General features: G+C 45.0%; 1 protein-coding gene and 1 long non-coding RNA gene across 2 annotated transcripts; both read left to right on the top strand.

Moving 5' to 3' along the window:
* The first annotated feature begins 455 nt into the window (after positions 1-455).
* Positions 456-2,911, top strand: LOC143513755 (uncharacterized). Its single transcript, XR_013130641.1, has 3 exons — positions 456-592; positions 2,659-2,750; positions 2,837-2,911. It is a non-coding gene; the product is annotated as an uncharacterized LOC143513755 (long non-coding RNA).
* A 992-nt stretch (positions 2,912-3,903) lies between these two features.
* Positions 3,904-17,190, top strand: LOC143513739 (eukaryotic translation initiation factor 4 gamma 1-like). Its single transcript, XM_077004475.1, has 7 exons — positions 3,904-4,134; positions 4,388-4,454; positions 4,569-4,870; positions 5,543-5,923; positions 6,652-6,789; positions 6,950-7,133; positions 17,186-17,190. The coding sequence occupies exons 1-7, from the start codon at positions 3,919-3,921 to the stop codon at positions 17,188-17,190; spliced, it is 1,293 nt and encodes a 430-aa protein (XP_076860590.1). The 5' UTR covers positions 3,904-3,918.
* The last annotated feature ends 2,048 nt before the right edge of the window (positions 17,191-19,238 follow it).

Here is a 19,238-nt window from a genome sequence, read left to right on the forward strand (position 1 = left end):
GCAGTGATTTCTTTTCGTGTCTCACTGAAGACTAAAGCATTTATATTTACATCCCGCTCTGTAAATACGGGGCGGGGCGTCAGCGGCAGCTTTGGGCATGCGCAGTTCATTTGCAGTGTGGACGTGGAGACTGCACTGAGTGTTGTGGGGCGGGGCTCACGGCAGCACCCGCCCCAGAGGACAGCAACTGAAGAGCGTGTGTGTTCAGAGTCTCCAAAAGTCGCTAGATTTGTCGCTAGTCGCTTTTTACTACAAAAAGTCTCTAGAGGGTCTGAAAAATTGCTAAATATAGCGACAAAGTCGCTAAGTTGACAACACTGCCAGTGAGAATACCCTGAGACCATTGGACAAGCCCCCACCATTCTAATTCGAAATATGATTGGTTGATAAAACAGCCCCCTTGTTTTATATCCGTTACCATAGCACCCCTTGTTTTATTAGCATGATGTCACAAAGCGGCAACTGTATATAAACTCGTGCTGAGAGTCATTTGCGGTATACAGACAGAGGAGAGCAGTACGCGGTCTTGGACATAGTTACAAGATTTATTTACCACAGCATATAGACTTCAGCTACGCAGATTGCTGCAGAGGTATGTATGTCTTTTGGACTTTTAGCGCTAAGGATTTCTGACGTTCCTTTGACTTTAATTATAGGGCTTGAAAAGCCCTATATTGTTATTCCTTTTCTCCAAATTTCTGCAATGAATGCGGCCCGAACCGCTTAACGTACAGACTCCGTTCGAACTGCGTTTCGAAGGTCTCGGCTCTGTGTGGTGTGCTATCCGTTTTTGGAGTCGATTAGAGTTATAGATTTTAATAGAATTGAGTTTAAAATGAAAAATGGCCCTATTAAAATGAATGGTGGAATGTTCAGAATTTCAAATCATCACTGCCAGTTAGAGTGTGAGCTGGCATAAAAAATGATCAAAACGTTCTTGGATAAACTGCTGTAAAATCCTTACACCTTGACCTAGACGCTCCATTTAAATTTTAAATGGGAGAGAAACTTGTCCTTTCTGGCACGCCGAGATATCTAATCATTTGATGAATTAGTTTTAGAGTTATGAGCATTTGTTTGGCACTAGACACAGAAAACTGCCCCATTGGCCCCCATATAAATATATCAGAATCAGAATCAGCTTTGTTGAGATTTTTGTGTGTTTTTAACTTGTCATAAATCAGTCATTTTTGGGTCAAACCACACCAATATATATCAAAATCATCAGCAAGGGGTCCTCTCTCACACAATCTCTTCGGTGAAGCGATAGGTTAAATGGGTCCCGAACTACGACCGTTTGATCGGAGGGTGCAAATCACATAAAACAAGGCTTCTCCACTCAGAGTGGCAGAGACAGAGTGTCAGTTATTTTTGAATGTCTCTCCCCCTCCCCTACACACGCACGCGCACACACATGCATCTCTCATACCCACTACACACAGTCACACACATATACGCCACACAGACACACACACATACATACATGCAGATGGGGCAGATGGAGCAGAGGGGCAGATGGGCCAGATGGAGCAGAGGGGCAGCTAGAGCAGAGGGGCAGATGGAACAGAGGGGCAGATGGGGCAGATGGAGAAGAGGGGCAGATGGAGCAGAGGGGCAGATGGGGCAAAGGGGCAGATGAGGTAGATGGGCAAATGGGGCAGATAGAGCAGAGGGGCAGATGAGGGAGAGGGGCAAATGGGGCAGACAGAGCAGAGGGGCAGATGGGGCAGATAGAGCAGAGGGGCAGATGAGGGAGAGGGGCAAATGGGGCAGATGGAGCAGAGGGGCTGATGGGGCAGATGGAGTAGAGGGGGCCGATGGAGCAGAGGGTCAAATGGGGCAAATGGAACAGAGGGGCAGATGAGGGAGAGGGGCAAATGGGGCAGATAGAGCAGAGGGGCAGATGGAGCAGAGGGGGTGATGGAGCAGAGGGGCAGATGGAGCAGAGGGGGCACACCTTTTCAAGCCCTATAGTATTTCCTTCAGGAAATGCAAGTCTAGTTTACCTCAAAGATTGAACTCTAAGCCGGTATGCTTGATTTACAATGAAAGCCTGTCAGTGTTAAAAGAATATAACAATTGGAGGCACCATGTTGAGAAACACCAAGCTTTTGGGACAGCATTGCCTGAAGGGACAGAGGAGAGGGCAACTAAGGTGCAGAGCCTGCTAGCTTCTTATAACAGGAGCTGTTCCACATTACTAAAGACATTTACAGCACAAGAGAGGCCACAGCCGCCTCACTGCGAGTGTCATGAAATTTAGCAAAGAAAAAATGACCCTTCACTGATTCTGAAACTGTCAGAGACTGCATGTTTGTAATATTAGACGAGGTAATCCACGACGATAAAATCAAAGCCAGTGTGACATCTGCAGTCAAAAGCGTGCACACAGCACAGTTGTGTGTATGTGCGCTTCTGTGATGCGGGACACCAATGTTTTCACGAGGAGCTGTCTACAGGGTTTTGAGACTGCTCGGGCGCAAAAGATGGCTCATTATTTTAACTCAACAAATTCTCTGTAGTGTAACATGGAGAGTATATTTCTTCAATTTTGTGGTTTAGTGCCATATGTTCATATTAATGTGCTGTCATTCATATTTTAGCGTGGTCACTGTTAATTGATTTAAGTGCAAAACCTCTGACTTTAAAACATTTCAGTAATAAACCAGAACTCGCAGATGATGAACTCTCAACAGCAGCTGCAGTTCCCCATCTCCGAGGACGCTGCCTACTTCCTTCCAGCTGGACAGGTAATGCTAATGATAGTGTTCAACGTGAATTTAAAAACACCTTGTTACCTTTCCAAGCTGAAATGTTTAGTGTGTGTGTGTCGTAGTACTACCCTCAGTACGTGTCCTTGGCCCAGCAGTTCCCTGTGGTCTATCCTGACTGGAGCTCTGCATACGGTGAGGAGAGGCTCTTAACTCAACATAGATTTTGTTAAATGTTAAATGGCCAGTGTAAATGAAGGAGAAAAAAAATGGGGTGGAGCCTAAGGTGTTATCTGATTGTGCCTTGTTTTCTCCAGGTGAGCCGTATTATTACCCTACGCAGGCCCAGTACCTTTCTTCAGGGCCAACTACACCCATCATATTGAGCTCTGCCCTGCAGCAGCAGGCCCCACCCCCTCAGTATGCCCTGCCCCAGCAGTTCCCTGTAGCCAATGAGCCCACGGGTTTCTACTATGGCACCTATCTTGACTGGAGCTCTGCGTACGGTGAGGAGAGGCTCTTAACTCAACATAGATTTTGTTAAATGTTAAATGGCCAGTGTAAATGAAGGAGAAAAAAAGACTTCTTTTCCCTCTCCACATTGGGGTGGAGCCTAAGGTGTTATCTGATTGTGCCTTGTCTCCTCCAGGTGAGCCGTATTATTACCCTACGCAGGTCCAGTACCTTTCTTCAGGGCCAACTACACCCATCATACTGAGCTCTGCCCTGCAACAGCAGGCCCCACCCCCTCAGTATGCTCTGCCCCAGCAGTTCCCTGTAGCCAATGAGCCCACGGGTTTCTACTATGGCACCTATGCTGACTGGAGCTCTGCGTACGGTGAGGAGAGGCTCTTAACTCAACATAGATTTTGTTAAATGTTAAATGGCCAGTGTAAATGAAGGAGAAAAAAAATGGGGTGGAGCCTAAGGTTTTATCTGATTGTGCCTTGTTTTCTCCAGGTGAGCCGTATTATTACCCTACGCAGGCCCAGTACCTTTCTTCAGGGCCAACTACACCCATCATACTGAGCTCTGCCCTGCAGCAGCAGGCCCCACCCCCTCAGTATGCCCCGCCCCAGCAGTTCCCTGTAGCCAATGAGCCCATGGGTTTCTACTACGGCACCTATGCTGACTGGAGCTCTGCGTACGGTGAGGAGAGGCTCTTAACTCAACATAGATTTTGTTAAATGTTAAATGGCCAGTGTAAATGAAGGAGAAAAAACGACTTCCTTTCCCTCTCCACATTGGGGTGGAGCCTAAGGTGTTATCTGATTGTGCCTTGTTTCCTCCAGGTGTGCCGTATTACCCTACGCAGGACCAGTACCAGTCTTCAGGGCCCATCATATTGAGCTCTGCCCTGCAGCAGCAGGCCCCACCCCCTCAGTATGCCCTGCCCCAACAGCGCAGGAGAGAGTGCCAGCAGGTGAGGAGCTGGAAAGGTTGCCTGCTTGAACCTGGTCTCACTCCCAAAAACCATGTCCCACAGATTAGAATACCAGACCCCAAACAGGGTGGATGTGATGTCACGGAAGAGATTATGTCCGGGGCAAGAAACGCATCTACGCCCACACCCATTCAGCTGAGCTCAATACGAAAGGCCTATGTATATGCTTGCATTACGTTAAAATGTTTGTAATTGCTCCAAATTTGACAATGTTCCCCACTCTTTTCCTCAGACTGTGGTCGCAGTGCAGACCGATGATGAAAGCACGCCACCTACAGCTACTGTAGTGATTCCACCCGGTAAGTGTGTTTTCTTAATGTTATTATATCATGTTTTTGTATTTTATTAACTTGGAAACCGAATTGAAATTGCACCTTGTTCAGATGATCATGGGAAACCTGTGTCTATGCCAGCAGCTGCCTCAACCCCCCCGCCTCCATCTAAGGTGCCCGAGCTGGTGGTTCCTTCAAAACTGACAACGGAGCCTAACCTGTCCCAGGGTCTCCAACTGGCCTCACCACTGAGCACAGTGCCTGTTGGACAAGACTCCGATTTCGGAGCGTCTGCCTCCCCGCCACCTCCTCTGACGGACCTTCCTCCAGCAGACATCCCTGCTCTTGAGCCCAAGATGGGTGAGAGTATGGATGCGCCATTGGTATCGGAAGCAGTGCCCCAAGCAGAGAAGGAGCCTGTTGAGGCCCCTTTGGAGCCAGAGGTATGTGCTACTTCTGCTGATGGGCCGAAAGCTGAAAACATCTACATTTGGCAAATGTCTATCCAAAGCCAAAATTGCAGTCGCTGCCATTGCTATTCGACCAGTTTCCATAGTTGAACATGTACAAGGGGTAATGTCATGTCAGAGTTGGAGGAAATTCAGACAAAGAGCGCAATCCTTACTAATATTTAAGGCAGATATAGTGGGGATGTATACAACTCTATTGTTTTTGAAAAAATTGTTTTTGGGACAGTCTCTGTTTGCATTAATGAGTCTTAAGAGACTCTGTCATACAGGAGAGAAACCTGTTGAATTAGCATTTTTTGACTTTGCCAAAACTATTTTTCCAGATATATTTGTCATCTTTGAAGTTTTCTTAAAAATATTTAAAAGTCTCGTCTCGTTATCGTGAACCCAATATCATATCTCGTCTTTTGAGATGAGTGCCACACTTTGGACACTCCTGCTTTAAAGGCACATGTAAATGGACATTCTACATTGTAGAGCATCATGGGATTTGCTCTAGAGTCTAGATTGTTTACTAGCCATGCTGGTGTTGTTGGTTTATGCTAGTTTCACTTGGAGCTGTTGGTTACACCCTTAGTGTGAATTATAGGGGACTTAGTTGAGCTGATTGTCTTAATTAAGATTAACCCCCCACCCCCCCTCCAGCCTCCAGTTTCGAGGTCCTCACAGTGCCAGCGCAAAAGTCCACGCAAGATCATCACCAGTGTCTCATTCAGCAACGACATCCAGCTGAACAAGGCGGAGAAGGCGTGGAGGCCCTCAATGAAGAAGGTGCGCGCCCACAAGGCTGAAGCTGACGAGGAGAACCTGGAGGTGGCCAAGACCCTGGACCTGCTGCGACGTGTGCGCAGCATCCTGAACAAGCTCACGCCACAGATGTTCCAGCCACTGATGAAGCAGCTGACGGAGCTGAGCATGGACACGGAGGAGCGGCTCAAGGGAGTCGTCGATCTTGTATACGAGAAGGCCATCTCTGAGCCCAAGTTCTCCGTGACTTATGCTAAATTGTGTCGCTGCCTGATGATGGTGAGTGTGCACATGCCCACGCGCGAATGGCCAGTTCCACATGTGACCTCTATCTTGTCCCATGTGTTTCTGCAGCTAAACTGCACCAATGGGACTGAGGAGTTCAGGAGGTTGTTCATGTTTTGTTTATTGTTAAAGCTGGACACTGTAATGCATGCATTTCACCAAGTGTTCAGAAACAGCAACTGCCCTCCCAAGACTTCTGATTGGTCAGAAAGGGAGGAATGAACTGCTTTGATCTGTGTCCTCTGTCCATGCTGTGCAATTACTGGCCAAGGACACAGAATAATGAAAGGGCATAATTTAGTGTGTCTGAAGAGATCTATCTATCGATCTATCTATCTATCTATCTATCTATCTATCTATCTATCTATCTATCTATCTATCTATCTATCTATCTATCTATCTATCTATCTATCTGTCTGTCTGTCTGTCTGTCTGTCTGTCTGTCTGTCTGTCTGTCTGTCTGTCTGTCTGTCTGTACGTCTGACTGACTGACTGACTGTCTGACTGATGCCAATGTACATAAATTAACAAAAGGCAACTTTTTCTTATCTGTGATGGCAGTTAAAGTAGTATGTGTTGAGCAGTGATATTTCAAGCTTATCCTAAATTTGCACACAGGTCAGAAAGCAAAATTTGCACCCTGGCTACATGTGTTAATGTTGCTAGTCATGAAAAAACCTCTTATTCACTTGTGCTTGTTGCTTGCTCTTCATGGTACCCAGCTGAAAGTGCCCACCTCTGATAAGTCAGGAGGCACAGTGAATTTTGGAAGGCTGCTGCTCAATTGCTGCCAGAAGGAGTTTGCGAAGGACAAGGACAGCAACGAGCGCAAGCAGAAGGAGCTGGAAGCCGCATCAGAGGTGCGACAGTCTCACCATCTTGATAGTGCACCTTCCCTCCAAGTGCACATCATTGGATGTGTATTGTTAGAGTGAAGTCCAGTCGTTTTAGTTGTGTTAAATGTGCCGTATATCCGGGCCTCGTCTCGTGTTAACGCCAACCCCCGATATTTCCCGCCAGGATGAGGAGCGTCAGCGCCTGATCGAGGAGCTGGACGCCATGAAGGACGAGGCCCGCCACCGTTCCCTCGGTAACATCAAGTTTATCGGGGAGCTGTTTAAGGTGGAGATGCTGTCGGAGCTTATATTGCATGACTGTATAGTCAAGCTGCTCCAGAAGAGCCACAGCGAGGAAAGACTAGAGTGTCTCTGCATCCTACTCTCCACCATTGGCAAGGACATCGAGAAGGCCAAGGTATCATGCGCTTATGTTCCTCCTACCTGGCTGTTAACTCTTGGCGGTAGTTTTTACCAGGCGGTAGCCACAAGCATGCTAACGAGAGTCTTGTTTTTGACTAATCAGCCCAAAATGGACCACTATTGCAGCTACATAAGCAAAATAATAAACGCGAGGAAGACCTCATTGAGGATCCGCTGCAAACTGCAAGATGTCCTGGACCTCAGACAGGTAAGTGTTACACACCCATCCGTTGGACTTCTTCAGTGTCTCTACAAATGTTTCCTTGCTTTCATTAATTTATACTCGAATGCTTACTGTACAAGTATAGTTTATAGAACAGCCGTTGACCAGCTTCAGTATTTGAGTGTGGAGGTTTCATTGCTAGTCATGCAGAGGTGGTTGGACTGCTTTCCTTTTGCAGGTTTGCTTTTCTTAATTGCCCATCCTGACAAGGTGGCTGCCGTGTTGAATGCATTTTGAAAGCGCTCCTCTCTTTCCAACTACGGTAGAATAACTGGGTGCCCCGGAGGGGTGACCAGGGCCCCAAGACCATCGTCGAGATCCACAAAGAGGCAAACTTGGAGGAGCAGAGGGAGCAGATCAAGGTACCTGAGCAGCTCCTGTCTAAGAAGGACTCCAGTCAGGCGTGTTGGTCGCGACGGGGCCCACCCGTCCGGAGGCCGCATCACCCAACCTCAGGAAGATGCCTGGAATTCGGTGCCCATCATTACCAAGACCAGGGTCTCGGCGGGTCCTTTAAAAGGCTTAAATAAAAGATTTTTAAGGTCTTTAAATGTATTGAATTACATTCTTTTTTGAAGAGTGGCATTAAATTTCATCTAAGGGGAGTGAAAAAGCTATTAATGTCCAAAAAGACAAAAAATATTTTCAATTCTACTTCTACAGCGCAAGTCTCAGTCTAACCACACAGTAAAAAAGAAGCATGGTGGGACTAGTATAACACGGCTAAATCAGCCACAGTTTCATTTCAAATTCAATTCAAATACCAATTAAAACAGTAGTATTTTGAACCCATGATTGTTCTTCTATAAAAACATTCACATACACACAGTAGCGCCATTCACTCTAGTTCTCTTGCCAAGTGCATGTGTGCCATGTCTTGCTATTTGTTATCCATCTTAAAATCAATTTATTTACTTAAAAAACCAAGGGCTGATGCAGGAATACCCTCAACTTGGTGATGTCGCCTTAAAGATTCTCCTACCTTTTGCTTCGACATATTTGTAGAAATATTGCCATATTTGAGGCAAGGTTCTCAAAAATGATCATTCAAAAGTAAATACTGCAATCGTGCACAAATGATTTGATGATTTGAGGCTGTGTTTATCAGACATTGTGCTAATAATTTGCAAGGCAAAGCAGGTCTCACATTAACATGGACTACCTGAAAGCTTTGGAGGGGCCCAGCTTGAGAATTCATGTTTTTGCCATGGTAATGGTCTTAATTTTTATTCTTGGAGGTCTTAAGTCATTAAATTTGTAGGTCAACAATGTGCAGATACTCTGCAAGACGCGGCCCATCGACATTGCCTGCAGGACATAAGAATTTGGCTGTCCAATAATTTTTAAAAATGGAATGATGGCCAAACAGAGGCTATTATTATAATTTTTTTATCCAGACAGTGTTACACCAAATGCTAAACATCTGGAGCCTTTATTAATAAATACTCAGAGCTACGTAAGGAATCTCAGCGTTCTCTTTGATTCCACACTTACATTTGATAAACAGATAGTACCAGTTTTTATCAGCTAAGGAAAATCTCTAAGCTCAAATCTATTTTAACTTTTAAAGATATGGAAACAGTTGTTCATGCTTTTATTACATCATGGCTTGATTACTGTAATTCTCTGTATTTGGGTATCAACCAATCAGCTCTGTCACGCCTTCAGCTTGTTCAAAATGCAGCAGCTAGGCTCCTGACTGGAACTAAGAAAAGGGAGCATATTTCTCCAGTGTTGGCCTCCCTACATTGGCTGCCTGTTAAGTTCAAATTAAATTTAAGTTAACCTTACAAATTTATGTTTGACTGAATATGCCCTCTTAAAGTATGTAGGCATACCGTACTATTTTCATGTTTAACTGAATAAACCATTGAACACGAGTAGCCTACATTTTATTGAGCATGTTTTTTTTCTTCAAGTATCAAAGTAGAACAGCTTTCTCAAGCAGTTATTGATGCATTTTGAAAACAGGAGATCCTCTGTATAAAGAACCCTTATCTCAAAAACGGACTTTTAATCATTACTTGGGTAGCACGCATATTCCGAATGAGCCATTTTAATCTAGATTAATTAAGATTATTTTCAAGATTTCAGTGAGATTAATCTAGATTTAAAAAAATAATCTATGGCCACCCCTAATTTTAAATAAAGAAAATATTGTCATTTTCAGAGCAAGATAGCCTATAGTCGTCTGACAAAAAGACAGAAAACTATCATTTAAAATTGGGTGAATGCTATTGTCTAATTGCTTGTCTCATGCCTGTGCTATTTTCTAGCTCCACCCTTTTAGCTGTGCTGCCATAGCTAGATTTGCTGGAGCCTTGCACACTATAGTCCATTAATTTATACTTCTCTGTACTAAGGTATGTCTAATGATCTTGTCTCTCCTCTTGATGAGGTAAACCTACTCCTGACATCATGCTGCTACTGAGTCTCAACCTGTTCCAGCTGTTATGGTCCCCCTGCTTCACCCCAACTCCACTGCGCTGGACAGATGTTCCTGTGCCAGATGTTTTTCAGACATACGTACACCCAGCAAATCCTTAATCAGAACACACTGACATGTTGTTCATTCCCTTATCTGTGTGTCTGCACCTCACTTAGAATCTCTCTCCCTGGACTTTTCCATTCCCCTACATCCAGTCTACTGTACCTCCTCTCCTGATAAGGAGAACACCAATCACACATATGGTTTATTATTCTTACCAAATTGTCTTAAGACCCATCTATTTTGTTCTGTATTCAACTACACATATTATCATTAAACTTTAGAACTCTTTCCTGATACTTGTGTGTTGTGAATCTGTTCTCCTGGTTCCTGAAGTGTTCACTTAGGGTGACCGGATCAGAGATGGTGAAAAAGAGGACACCTCAGCGTGGGCATATAGTTGATATTTATATGAAAATGCTTTACTGGCCCTTAACAAACACTGCAGAAAAAAAACACTGCCCATAAAGGCTATTTGAACTCTTTTACATTTAAAATGTGCAAAACACAATTATACATTTCCATGACATTCTGTGCTGTGATAAATCATGTGTGGCTCTTTCTCACCAAGTCAAAGTGTTTGTGTTCTTCTTTTCAATGTCTTTACTTACTAAATAAAAATGGTATGCTAAAAAATAAATACAAAATTTTAAAAATATTCTTTGTATTTGTCATTTAAAAAATTGTACACTAAGCCTATGGCTGATACTTTTCAGTCCACCTCATATTGGGCGTATTTTTCAGCAGACTGAATCTTTCCCAACAGTTGACGATTACTCATCATACTTCAGTTTTACTATTAGGTTACTATTACATCATACTTCAGTGACATGAATTAAGCATGTTAGGTCTCATTGGTGACCCACATGAGGTGAGGTGATGGGGTGAGGTAACCATCACCCTTCCTCTTCGTCATCGGGCCAAGGTCTCCTTGTTCTCCAGATGTACCATTCTGACGCAAGATCAGGCCGTGCTGCTCACCGGTTTGTACGTGTCTTTCTCCTTTGACTGTCATGAGATCACCAAGTGTTCAGAAACAGCAACTGCCCTCCCAAGACTTCTGATTGGTCAGAAAGGGAGGAATGAACTGCTTTGATCTGTGTCCTCTGTCCATGCTGTGCAATTACTGGCCAAGGACACAGAATAATGAAAGGGCATAATTTAGGAGAGTGTCTGAAGTGATCTATCTATCTATCTATCTATCTATCTATCTATCTATCTATCTATCTATCTATCTATCTATCTATCTATCTATCTATCTATCTCTCTATCTATCTGTCTGTCTGTCTGTCTGTCTGTCTGTCTGTCTGTCTGTACGTCTGACTGACTGACTGACTGTCTGACTGATGCCAATGTACATAAATTAACAAAAGGCAACTTTGTCTTATCTGTGATGGCAGTTAAAGTAGTATGTGTTGAGCAGTGATATTTCAAGCTTATCCTAAATTTGCACACAGGTCAGAAAGCAAAATTTGCACCCTGGCTACATTCATCTGTGTTAATGTTGCTAGTCATGAAAAAACCTCTTATTCACTTGTGCTTGTTGCTTGCTCTTCATGGTACCCAGCTGAAAGTGCCCACCTCTGATAAGTCAGGAGGCACAGTGAATTTTGGAAGGCTGCTGCTCAATTGCTGCCAGAAGGAGTTTGCGAAGGACAAGGACAGCAACGAGCGCAAGCAGAAGGAGCTGGAAGCCGCATCAGAGGTGCGACAGTCTCACCATCTTGATAGTGCACCTTCCCTCCAAGTGCACATCATTGGATGTGTATTGTTAGAGTGAAGTCCAGTCGTTTTAGTTGTGTTAAATGTGCCGTATATCCGGGCCTCGTCTCGTGTTAACGCCAACCCCCGATATTTCCCGCCAGGATGAGGAGCGTCAGCGCCTGATCGAGGAGCTGGACGCCATGAAGGACGAGGCCCGCCACCGTTCCCTCGGTAACATCAAGTTTATCGGGGAGCTGTTTAAGGTGGAGATGCTGTCGGAGCTTATATTGCATGACTGTATAGTCAAGCTGCTCCAGAAGAGCCACAGCGAGGAAAGACTAGAGTGTCTCTGCATCCTACTCTCCACCATTGGCAAGGACATCGAGAAGGCCAAGGTATCATGCGCTTATGTTCCTCCTACCTGGCTGTTAACTCTTGGCGGTAGTTTTTACCAGGCGGTAGCCACAAGCATGCTAACGAGAGTCTTGTTTTTGACTAATCAGCCCAAAATGGACCACTATTGCAGCTACATAAGCAAAATAATAAACGCGAGGAAGACCTCATTGAGGATCCGCTGCAAACTGCAAGATGTCCTGGACCTCAGACAGGTAAGTGTTACACACCCATCCGTTGGACTTCTTCAGTGTCTCTACAAATGTTTCCTTGCTTTCATTAATTTATACTCGAATGCTTACTGTACAAGTATAGTTTATAGAACAGCCGTTGACCAGCTTCAGTATTTGAGTGTGGAGGTTTCATTGCTAGTCATGCAGAGGTGGTTGGACTGCTTTCCTTTTGCAGGTTTGCTTTTCTTAATTGCCCATCCTGACAAGGTGGCTGCCGTGTTGAATGCATTTTGAAAGCGCTCCTCTCTTTCCAACTACGGTAGAATAACTGGGTGCCCCGGAGGGGTGACCAGGGCCCCAAGACCATCGTCGAGATCCACAAAGAGGCAAACTTGGAGGAGCAGAGGGAGCAGATCAAGGTACCTGAGCAGCTCCTGTCTAAGAAGGACTCCAGTCAGGCGTGTTGGTCGCGACGGGGCCCACCCGTCCGGAGGCCGCATCACCCAACCTCAGGAAGATGCCTGGAATTCGGTGCCCATCATTACCAAGACCAGGGTCTCGGCGGGTCCTTTAAAAGGCTTAAATAAAAGATTTTTAAGGTCTTTAAATGTATTGAATTACATTCTTTTTTGAAGAGTGGCATTAAATTTCATCTAAGGGGAGTGAAAAAGCTATTAATGTCCAAAAAGACAAAAAATATTTTCAATTCTACTTCTACAGCGCAAGTCTCAGTCTAACCACACAGTAAAAAAGAAGCATGGTGGGACTAGTATAACACGGCTAAATCAGCCACAGTTTCATTTCAAATTCAATTCAAATACCAATTAAAACAGTAGTATTTTGAACCCATGATTGTTCTTCTATAAAAACATTCACATACACACAGTAGCGCCATTCACTCTAGTTCTCTTGCCAAGTGCATGTGTGCCATGTCTTGCTATTTGTTATCCATCTTAAAATCAATTTATTTACTTAAAAAACCAAGGGCTGATGCAGGAATACCCTCAACTTGGTGATGTCGCCTTAAAGATTCTCCTACCTTTTGCTTCGACATATTTGTAGAAATATTGCCATATTTGAGGCAAGGTTCTCAAAAATGATCATTCAAAAGTAAATACTGCAATCGTGCACAAATGATTTGATGATTTGAGGCTGTGTTTATCAGACATTGTGCTAATAATTTGCAAGGCAAAGCAGGTCTCACATTAACATGGACTACCTGAAAGCTTTGGAGGGGCCCAGCTTGAGAATTCATGTTTTTGCCATGGTAATGGTCTTAATTTTTATTCTTGGAGGTCTTAAGTCATTAAATTTGTAGGTCAACAATGTGCAGATACTCTGCAAGACGCGGCCCATCGACATTGCCTGCAGGACATAAGAATTTGGCTGTCCAATAATTTTTAAAAATGGAATGATGGCCAAACAGAGGCTATTATTATTATTTTTTTATCCAGACAGTGTTACACCAAATGCTAAACATCTGGAGCCTTTATTAATAAATACTCAGAGCTACGTAAGGAATCTCAGCGTTCTCTTTGATTCCACACTTACATTTGATAAACAGATAGTACCAGTTTTTATCAGCTAAGGAAAATCTCTAAGCTCAAATCTATTTTAACTTTTAAAGATATGGAAACAGTTGTTCATGCTTTTATTACATCATGGCTTGATTACTGTAATTCTCTGTATTTGGGTATCAACCAATCAGCTCTGTCACGCCTTCAGCTTGTTCAAAATGCAGCAGCTAGGCTCCTGACTGGAACTAAGAAAAGGGAGCATATTTCTCCAGTGTTGGCCTCCCTACATTGGCTGCCTGTTAAGTTCAAATTAAATTTAAGTTAACCTTACAAATTTATGTTTGACTGAATATGCCCTCTTAAAGTATGTAGGCATACCGTACTATTTTCATGTTTAACTGAATAAACCATTGAACACGAGTAGCCTACATTTTATTGAGCATGTTTTTTTTCTTCAAGTATCAAAGTAGAACAGCTTTCTCAAGCAGTTATTGATGCATTTTGAAAACAGGAGATCCTCTGTATAAAGAACCTGTGACGGGCAGGTGTGAGCAACAAAAAGGAAGCGATCACGCCAAGTCTCAGGGAAAAAGGGTGGTTTAATATAAAGTGTGCAAACCTAAAACCCGTGCAATAGATCCGAATTAAGGATATAATGACCAGCGGTCAACTGGTACAAAGACAAGGCATATATAGACAGACAAACGACCATCAGGTGGGAACGGATCACGGGCTCCGCCCACCTGAGGGGCGTACACGACGTCACAAAACAACAACAACACAGCCGCTGTGGACAGAGGCGGCCGGTAGGGGGCCGCCTCACCGTGACAGACCCCCCCACCAAGCCGCACTCCCCTCCACTGGGTGTGTGGCACACAGCGGCTGCACAACAACACGAAGGGGCAGGAAGGCAAGGACAGGCAGGGACACCTCCTGCAGTCCACGAGCTGAAACACAAAACACATAACATTAGTCAGCTCACCTCCCTGGGCGGGACCCTGGACCGACTGGGCCGTCAACAAGACAAAACCACGCCCCGGTCGGTCACAGGGCCCTCACGCCCTAACCGGCCTTAAGCCGCATAGCCCCACAGGTGCGAGGACGGCGGGCCTCGGCTCCTTGTCCGGCCGGGGTGTATGTGTGTGCAGGTTACCTCCCTGGGGCGTGGCTACGTCACCTCCAGGACCCCGTGGAAGGGTCTCCGTCCTGTGCAGGAGCTCTTCAGACCGGAGCCCCATGGTCCCCAAACATCCGGGGGCCCCAGCCCTCTAGGGAGGGGCTCTTTCCGACCGGGCTCCGGTCACCCCACAACATAAGGGGGCTCCTGCCAGCTGGAGACCCCCACAAGGTCCAGGGATGCCACGATTCAACGCCAGGGAGAAGCACCTGCACATAAAACACAAATGCACACACACACCCACACACACCAACACAGAACACAAACGCGCACTACCCTGATCCCCCCTCCAGGGGGGAGGGGTCTCCATCCTAACTCAGGAGAACCCCCCATTTACCTGGTCAGGGCCTCCCTCGGGAGCGACGCCCTCCGTGCCACTCCCCGTGGCACGGGACCACAGCCGGTCCTCCCCCAAACACACATTCAGGGGGAGGAGCATGCGTGGAATTACACACAAACATTAGACAACACGTTAGGACACAACACACACGCAACTACTAGACAAACAAAACAGTGTACAAACAGACAGACTGGACCCACACATGCGCGCTCTACATACACATACACAATAGTGACGCGCCGCTCCAAGTCGCAGTCGCTCCCCACATAAAACACAAGACACACGGGGAGCGAGGCGACAGTGACGAGCGGCGACCGCGTCACACATGAAACATTTAACATGAAACAACGAGCACGCACACAGATCCACACGTCCGTCAACATGTACACATTTTTCCCACACAAAACATGAAGAGCGCTCCCAGGGAAGACGTCCTGGTCCTCGCCGCGCCACAAACACAAACACGGCGGAGCTCTTCAAACAAACAAACAAACAACAAAAACGAAGAGTATTTCCAGGGCGAGAGCCCTGTCCCTCGCCGTGCCACAAACAACACAAAAGCACGGCGGATCTCTTCAAACAAACACTACGCAGACAAACACTTACCACGAGACATGACCACGAACGAAGGAGAAAGAAAAAGAGACTCGGCGGCTTCCGAAGGGTGGCTGGTCATTCTGTGACGGGCAGGTGTGAGCAACAAAAAGGAAGCGATCACGCCAAGTCTCAGGGAAAAAGGGTGGTTTAATATAAAGTGTGCAAACCTAAAACCCGTGCAATAGATCCGAATTAAGGATATAATGACCAGCGGTCAACTGGTACAAAGACAAGGCATATATAGACAGACAAACGACCATCAGGTGGGAACGGATCACGGGCTCCGCCCACCTGAGGGGCGTACACGACGTCACAAAACAACAACAACACAGCCGCTGTGGACAGAGGCGGCCGGTAGGGGGCCGCCTCACCGTGACAGAACCCTTATCTCAAAAACGGACTTTTAATCATTACTTGGGTAGCACGCATATTCCGAATGAGCCATTTTAATCTAGATTAATTAAGATTATTTTCAAGATTTCAGTGAGATTAATCTAGATTTAAAAAAATAATCTATGGCCACCCCTAATTTTAAATAAAGAAAATATTGTCATTTTCAGAGCAAGATAGCCTATAGTCGTCTGACAAAAAGACAGAAAACTATCATTTAAAATTGGGTGAATGCTATTGTCTAATTGCTTGTCTCATGCCTGTGCTATTTTCTAGCTCCACCCTTTTAGCTGTGCTGCCATAGCTAGATTTGCTGGAGCCTTGCACACTATAGTCCATTAATTTATACTTCTCTGTACTAAGGCATGTCTAATGATCTTGTCTCTCGTCTTGATGAGGTAAACCTACTCCTGACATCATGCTGCTACTGAGTCTCAACCTGTTCCAGCTGTTATGGTCCCCCTGCTTCACCCCAACTCCACTGCGCTGGACAGATGTTCCTGTGCCAGATGTTTTTCAGACATACGTACACCCAGCAAATCCTTAATCAGAACACACTGACATGTTGTTCATTCCCTTATCTGTGTGTCTGCACCTCACTTAGAATCTCTCTCCCTGGACTTTTCCATTCCCCTACATCCAGTCTACTGTACCTCCTCTCCTGATAAGGAGAACACCAATCACACATATGGTTTATTATTCTTACCAAATTGTCTTAAGACCCATCTATTTTGTTCTGTATTCAACTACACATATTATCATTAAACTTTAGAACTCTTTCCTGATACTTGTGTGTTGTGAATCTGTTCTCCTGGTTCCTGAAGTGTTCACTTAGGGTGACCGGATCAGAGATGGTGAAAAAGAGGACACCTCAGCGTGGGCATATAGTTGATATTTATATGAAAATGCTTTACTGGCCCTTAACAAACACTGCAGAAAAAAAACACTGCCCATAAAGGCTATTTGAACTCTTTTACTCTTTTCTGTGTGGTTAGACTGAGACTTGCGCTGTAGAAGTAGAATTGAAAATATTTTTTGTCTTTTTTTTTGCAGGCAATGTCGATGGGCCGCGTCTTGCAGAGTATCTGCACATTGTTGACCTACAAATTTAATGACTTAAGACCTCCAAGAATAAAAATTAAGACCATTACCATGGCAAAAACATGAATTCTCAAGCTGGGCCCCTCCAAAGCTTTCAGGTAGTCCATGTTAATGTGAGACCTGCTTTGCCTTGCAAATTATTAGCACAATGTCTGATAAACACAGCCTCAAATCATCAAATCATTTGTGCACGATTGCAGTATTTACTTTTGAATGATCATTTTTGAGAACCTTGCCTCAAATATGGCAATATTTCTACAAATATGTCGAAGCAAAAGGTAGGAGAATCTTTAAGGCGACATCACCAAGTTGAGGGTATTCCTGCATCAGCCCTTGGTTTTTTAAGTAAATAAATTGATTTTAAGATGGATAACAAATAGCAAGACATGGCACACATGCACTTGGCAAGAGAACTAGAGTGAATGGCGCTACTGTGTGTATGTGAATGTTTTTATAGAAGAATAATCATGGGTTCAAAATACTACTGTTTTAATTGGTATTTGAATTGAATTTGAAATGAAACTGTGGCTGATTTAGCCGTGTTATACTAGTCCCACCATGCTTCTTTTTTACTGTGTGGTTAGACTGAGACTTGCGCTGTAGAAGTAGAATTGAAAATATTTTTTGTCTTTTTGGACATTAATAGCTTTTTCACTCCCCTTAGATGAAATTTAATGCCACTATTCAAAAAAGAATGTAATTCAATACATTTAAAGACCTTAAAAATCTTTTATTTAAGCCTTTTAAAGGACCCGCCGAGACCCTGGTCTTGGTAATGATGGGCACCGAATTCCAGGCATCTTCCTGAGGTTGGGTGATGCGGCCTCCGGACGGGTGGGCCCCGTCGCGACCAACACGCCTGACTGGAGTCCTTCTTAGACAGGAGCTGCTCAGGTACCTTGATCTGCTCCCTCTGCTCCTCCAAGTTTGCCTCTTTGTGGATCTCGACGATGGTCTTGGGGCCCTGGTCACCCCTCCGGGGCACCCAGTTATTCTACCGTAGTTGGAAAGAGAGGAGCGCTTTCAAAATGCATTCAACACGGCAGCCACCTTGTCAGGATGGGCAATTAAGAAAAGCAAACCTGCAAAAGGAAAGCAGTCCAACTACCTCTGCATGACTAGCAATGAAACCTCCACACTCAAATACTGAAGCTGGTCAACGGCTGTTCTATAAACTATACTTGTACAGTAAGCATTCGAGTATAAATTAATGAAAGCAAGGAAACATTTGTAGAGACACTGAAGAAGTCCAACGGATGGGTGTGTAACACTTACCTGTCTGAGGTCCAGGACATCTTGCAGTTTGCAGCGGATCCTCAATGAGGTCTTCCTCGCGTTTATTATTTTGCTTATGTAGCTGCAATAGTGGTCCATTTTGGGCTGATTAGTCAAAAACAAGACTCTCGTTAGCATGCTTGTGGCTACCGCCTGGTAAAAACTACCGCCAAGAGTTAACAGCCAGGTAGGAGGAACATAAGCGCATGATACCTTGGCCTTCTCGATGTCCTTGCCAATGGTGGAGAGTAGGATGCAGAGACACTCTAGTCTTTCCTCGCTGTGGCTCTTCTGGAGCAGCTTGACTATACAGTCATGCAATATAAGCTCCGACAGCATCTCCACCTTAAACAGCTCCCCGATAAACTTGATGTTACCGAGGGAACGGTGGCGGGCCTCGTCCTTCATGGCATCCAGCTCCTCGATCAGGCGCTGACGCTCCTCATCCTGGCGGGAAATATCGGGGGTTGGCGTTAACACGAGACGAGGCCCGGATATACGGCACATTTAACACAACTAAAACGACTGGACTTCACTCTAACAATACACATCCAATGATGTGCACTTGGAGGGAAGGTGCACTATCAAGATGGTGAGACTGTCGCACCTCTGATGCGGCTTCCAGCTCCTTCTGCTTGCGCTCGTTGCTGTCCTTGTCCTTCGCAAACTCCT

The sequence above is a fragment of the Brachyhypopomus gauderio genome, chromosome 5 (assembly GCF_052324685.1).
Source record: "Brachyhypopomus gauderio isolate BG-103 chromosome 5, BGAUD_0.2, whole genome shotgun sequence".
In the NCBI taxonomy this organism is placed as follows: domain Eukaryota; kingdom Metazoa; phylum Chordata; class Actinopteri; order Gymnotiformes; family Hypopomidae; genus Brachyhypopomus; species Brachyhypopomus gauderio.

Excerpts from the sequence above, each read along its gene's own strand:
- LOC143513739 (XM_077004475.1), top strand. The coding sequence starts at position 3,919 with ATGAAGGAGAAAAAACGACTTCCTTTCCCTCTCCACATTGGGGTGGAG. Across the intron at positions 4,455-4,568 it reads TACTGTAGTGATTCCACCCG|CAGCTGCCTCAACCCCCCCG; the intron begins GTAAGTGTGTTT and ends TGTCTATGCCAG. Across the intron at positions 6,790-6,949 it reads AGCTGGAAGCCGCATCAGAG|GATGAGGAGCGTCAGCGCCT; the intron begins GTGCGACAGTCT and ends ATTTCCCGCCAG.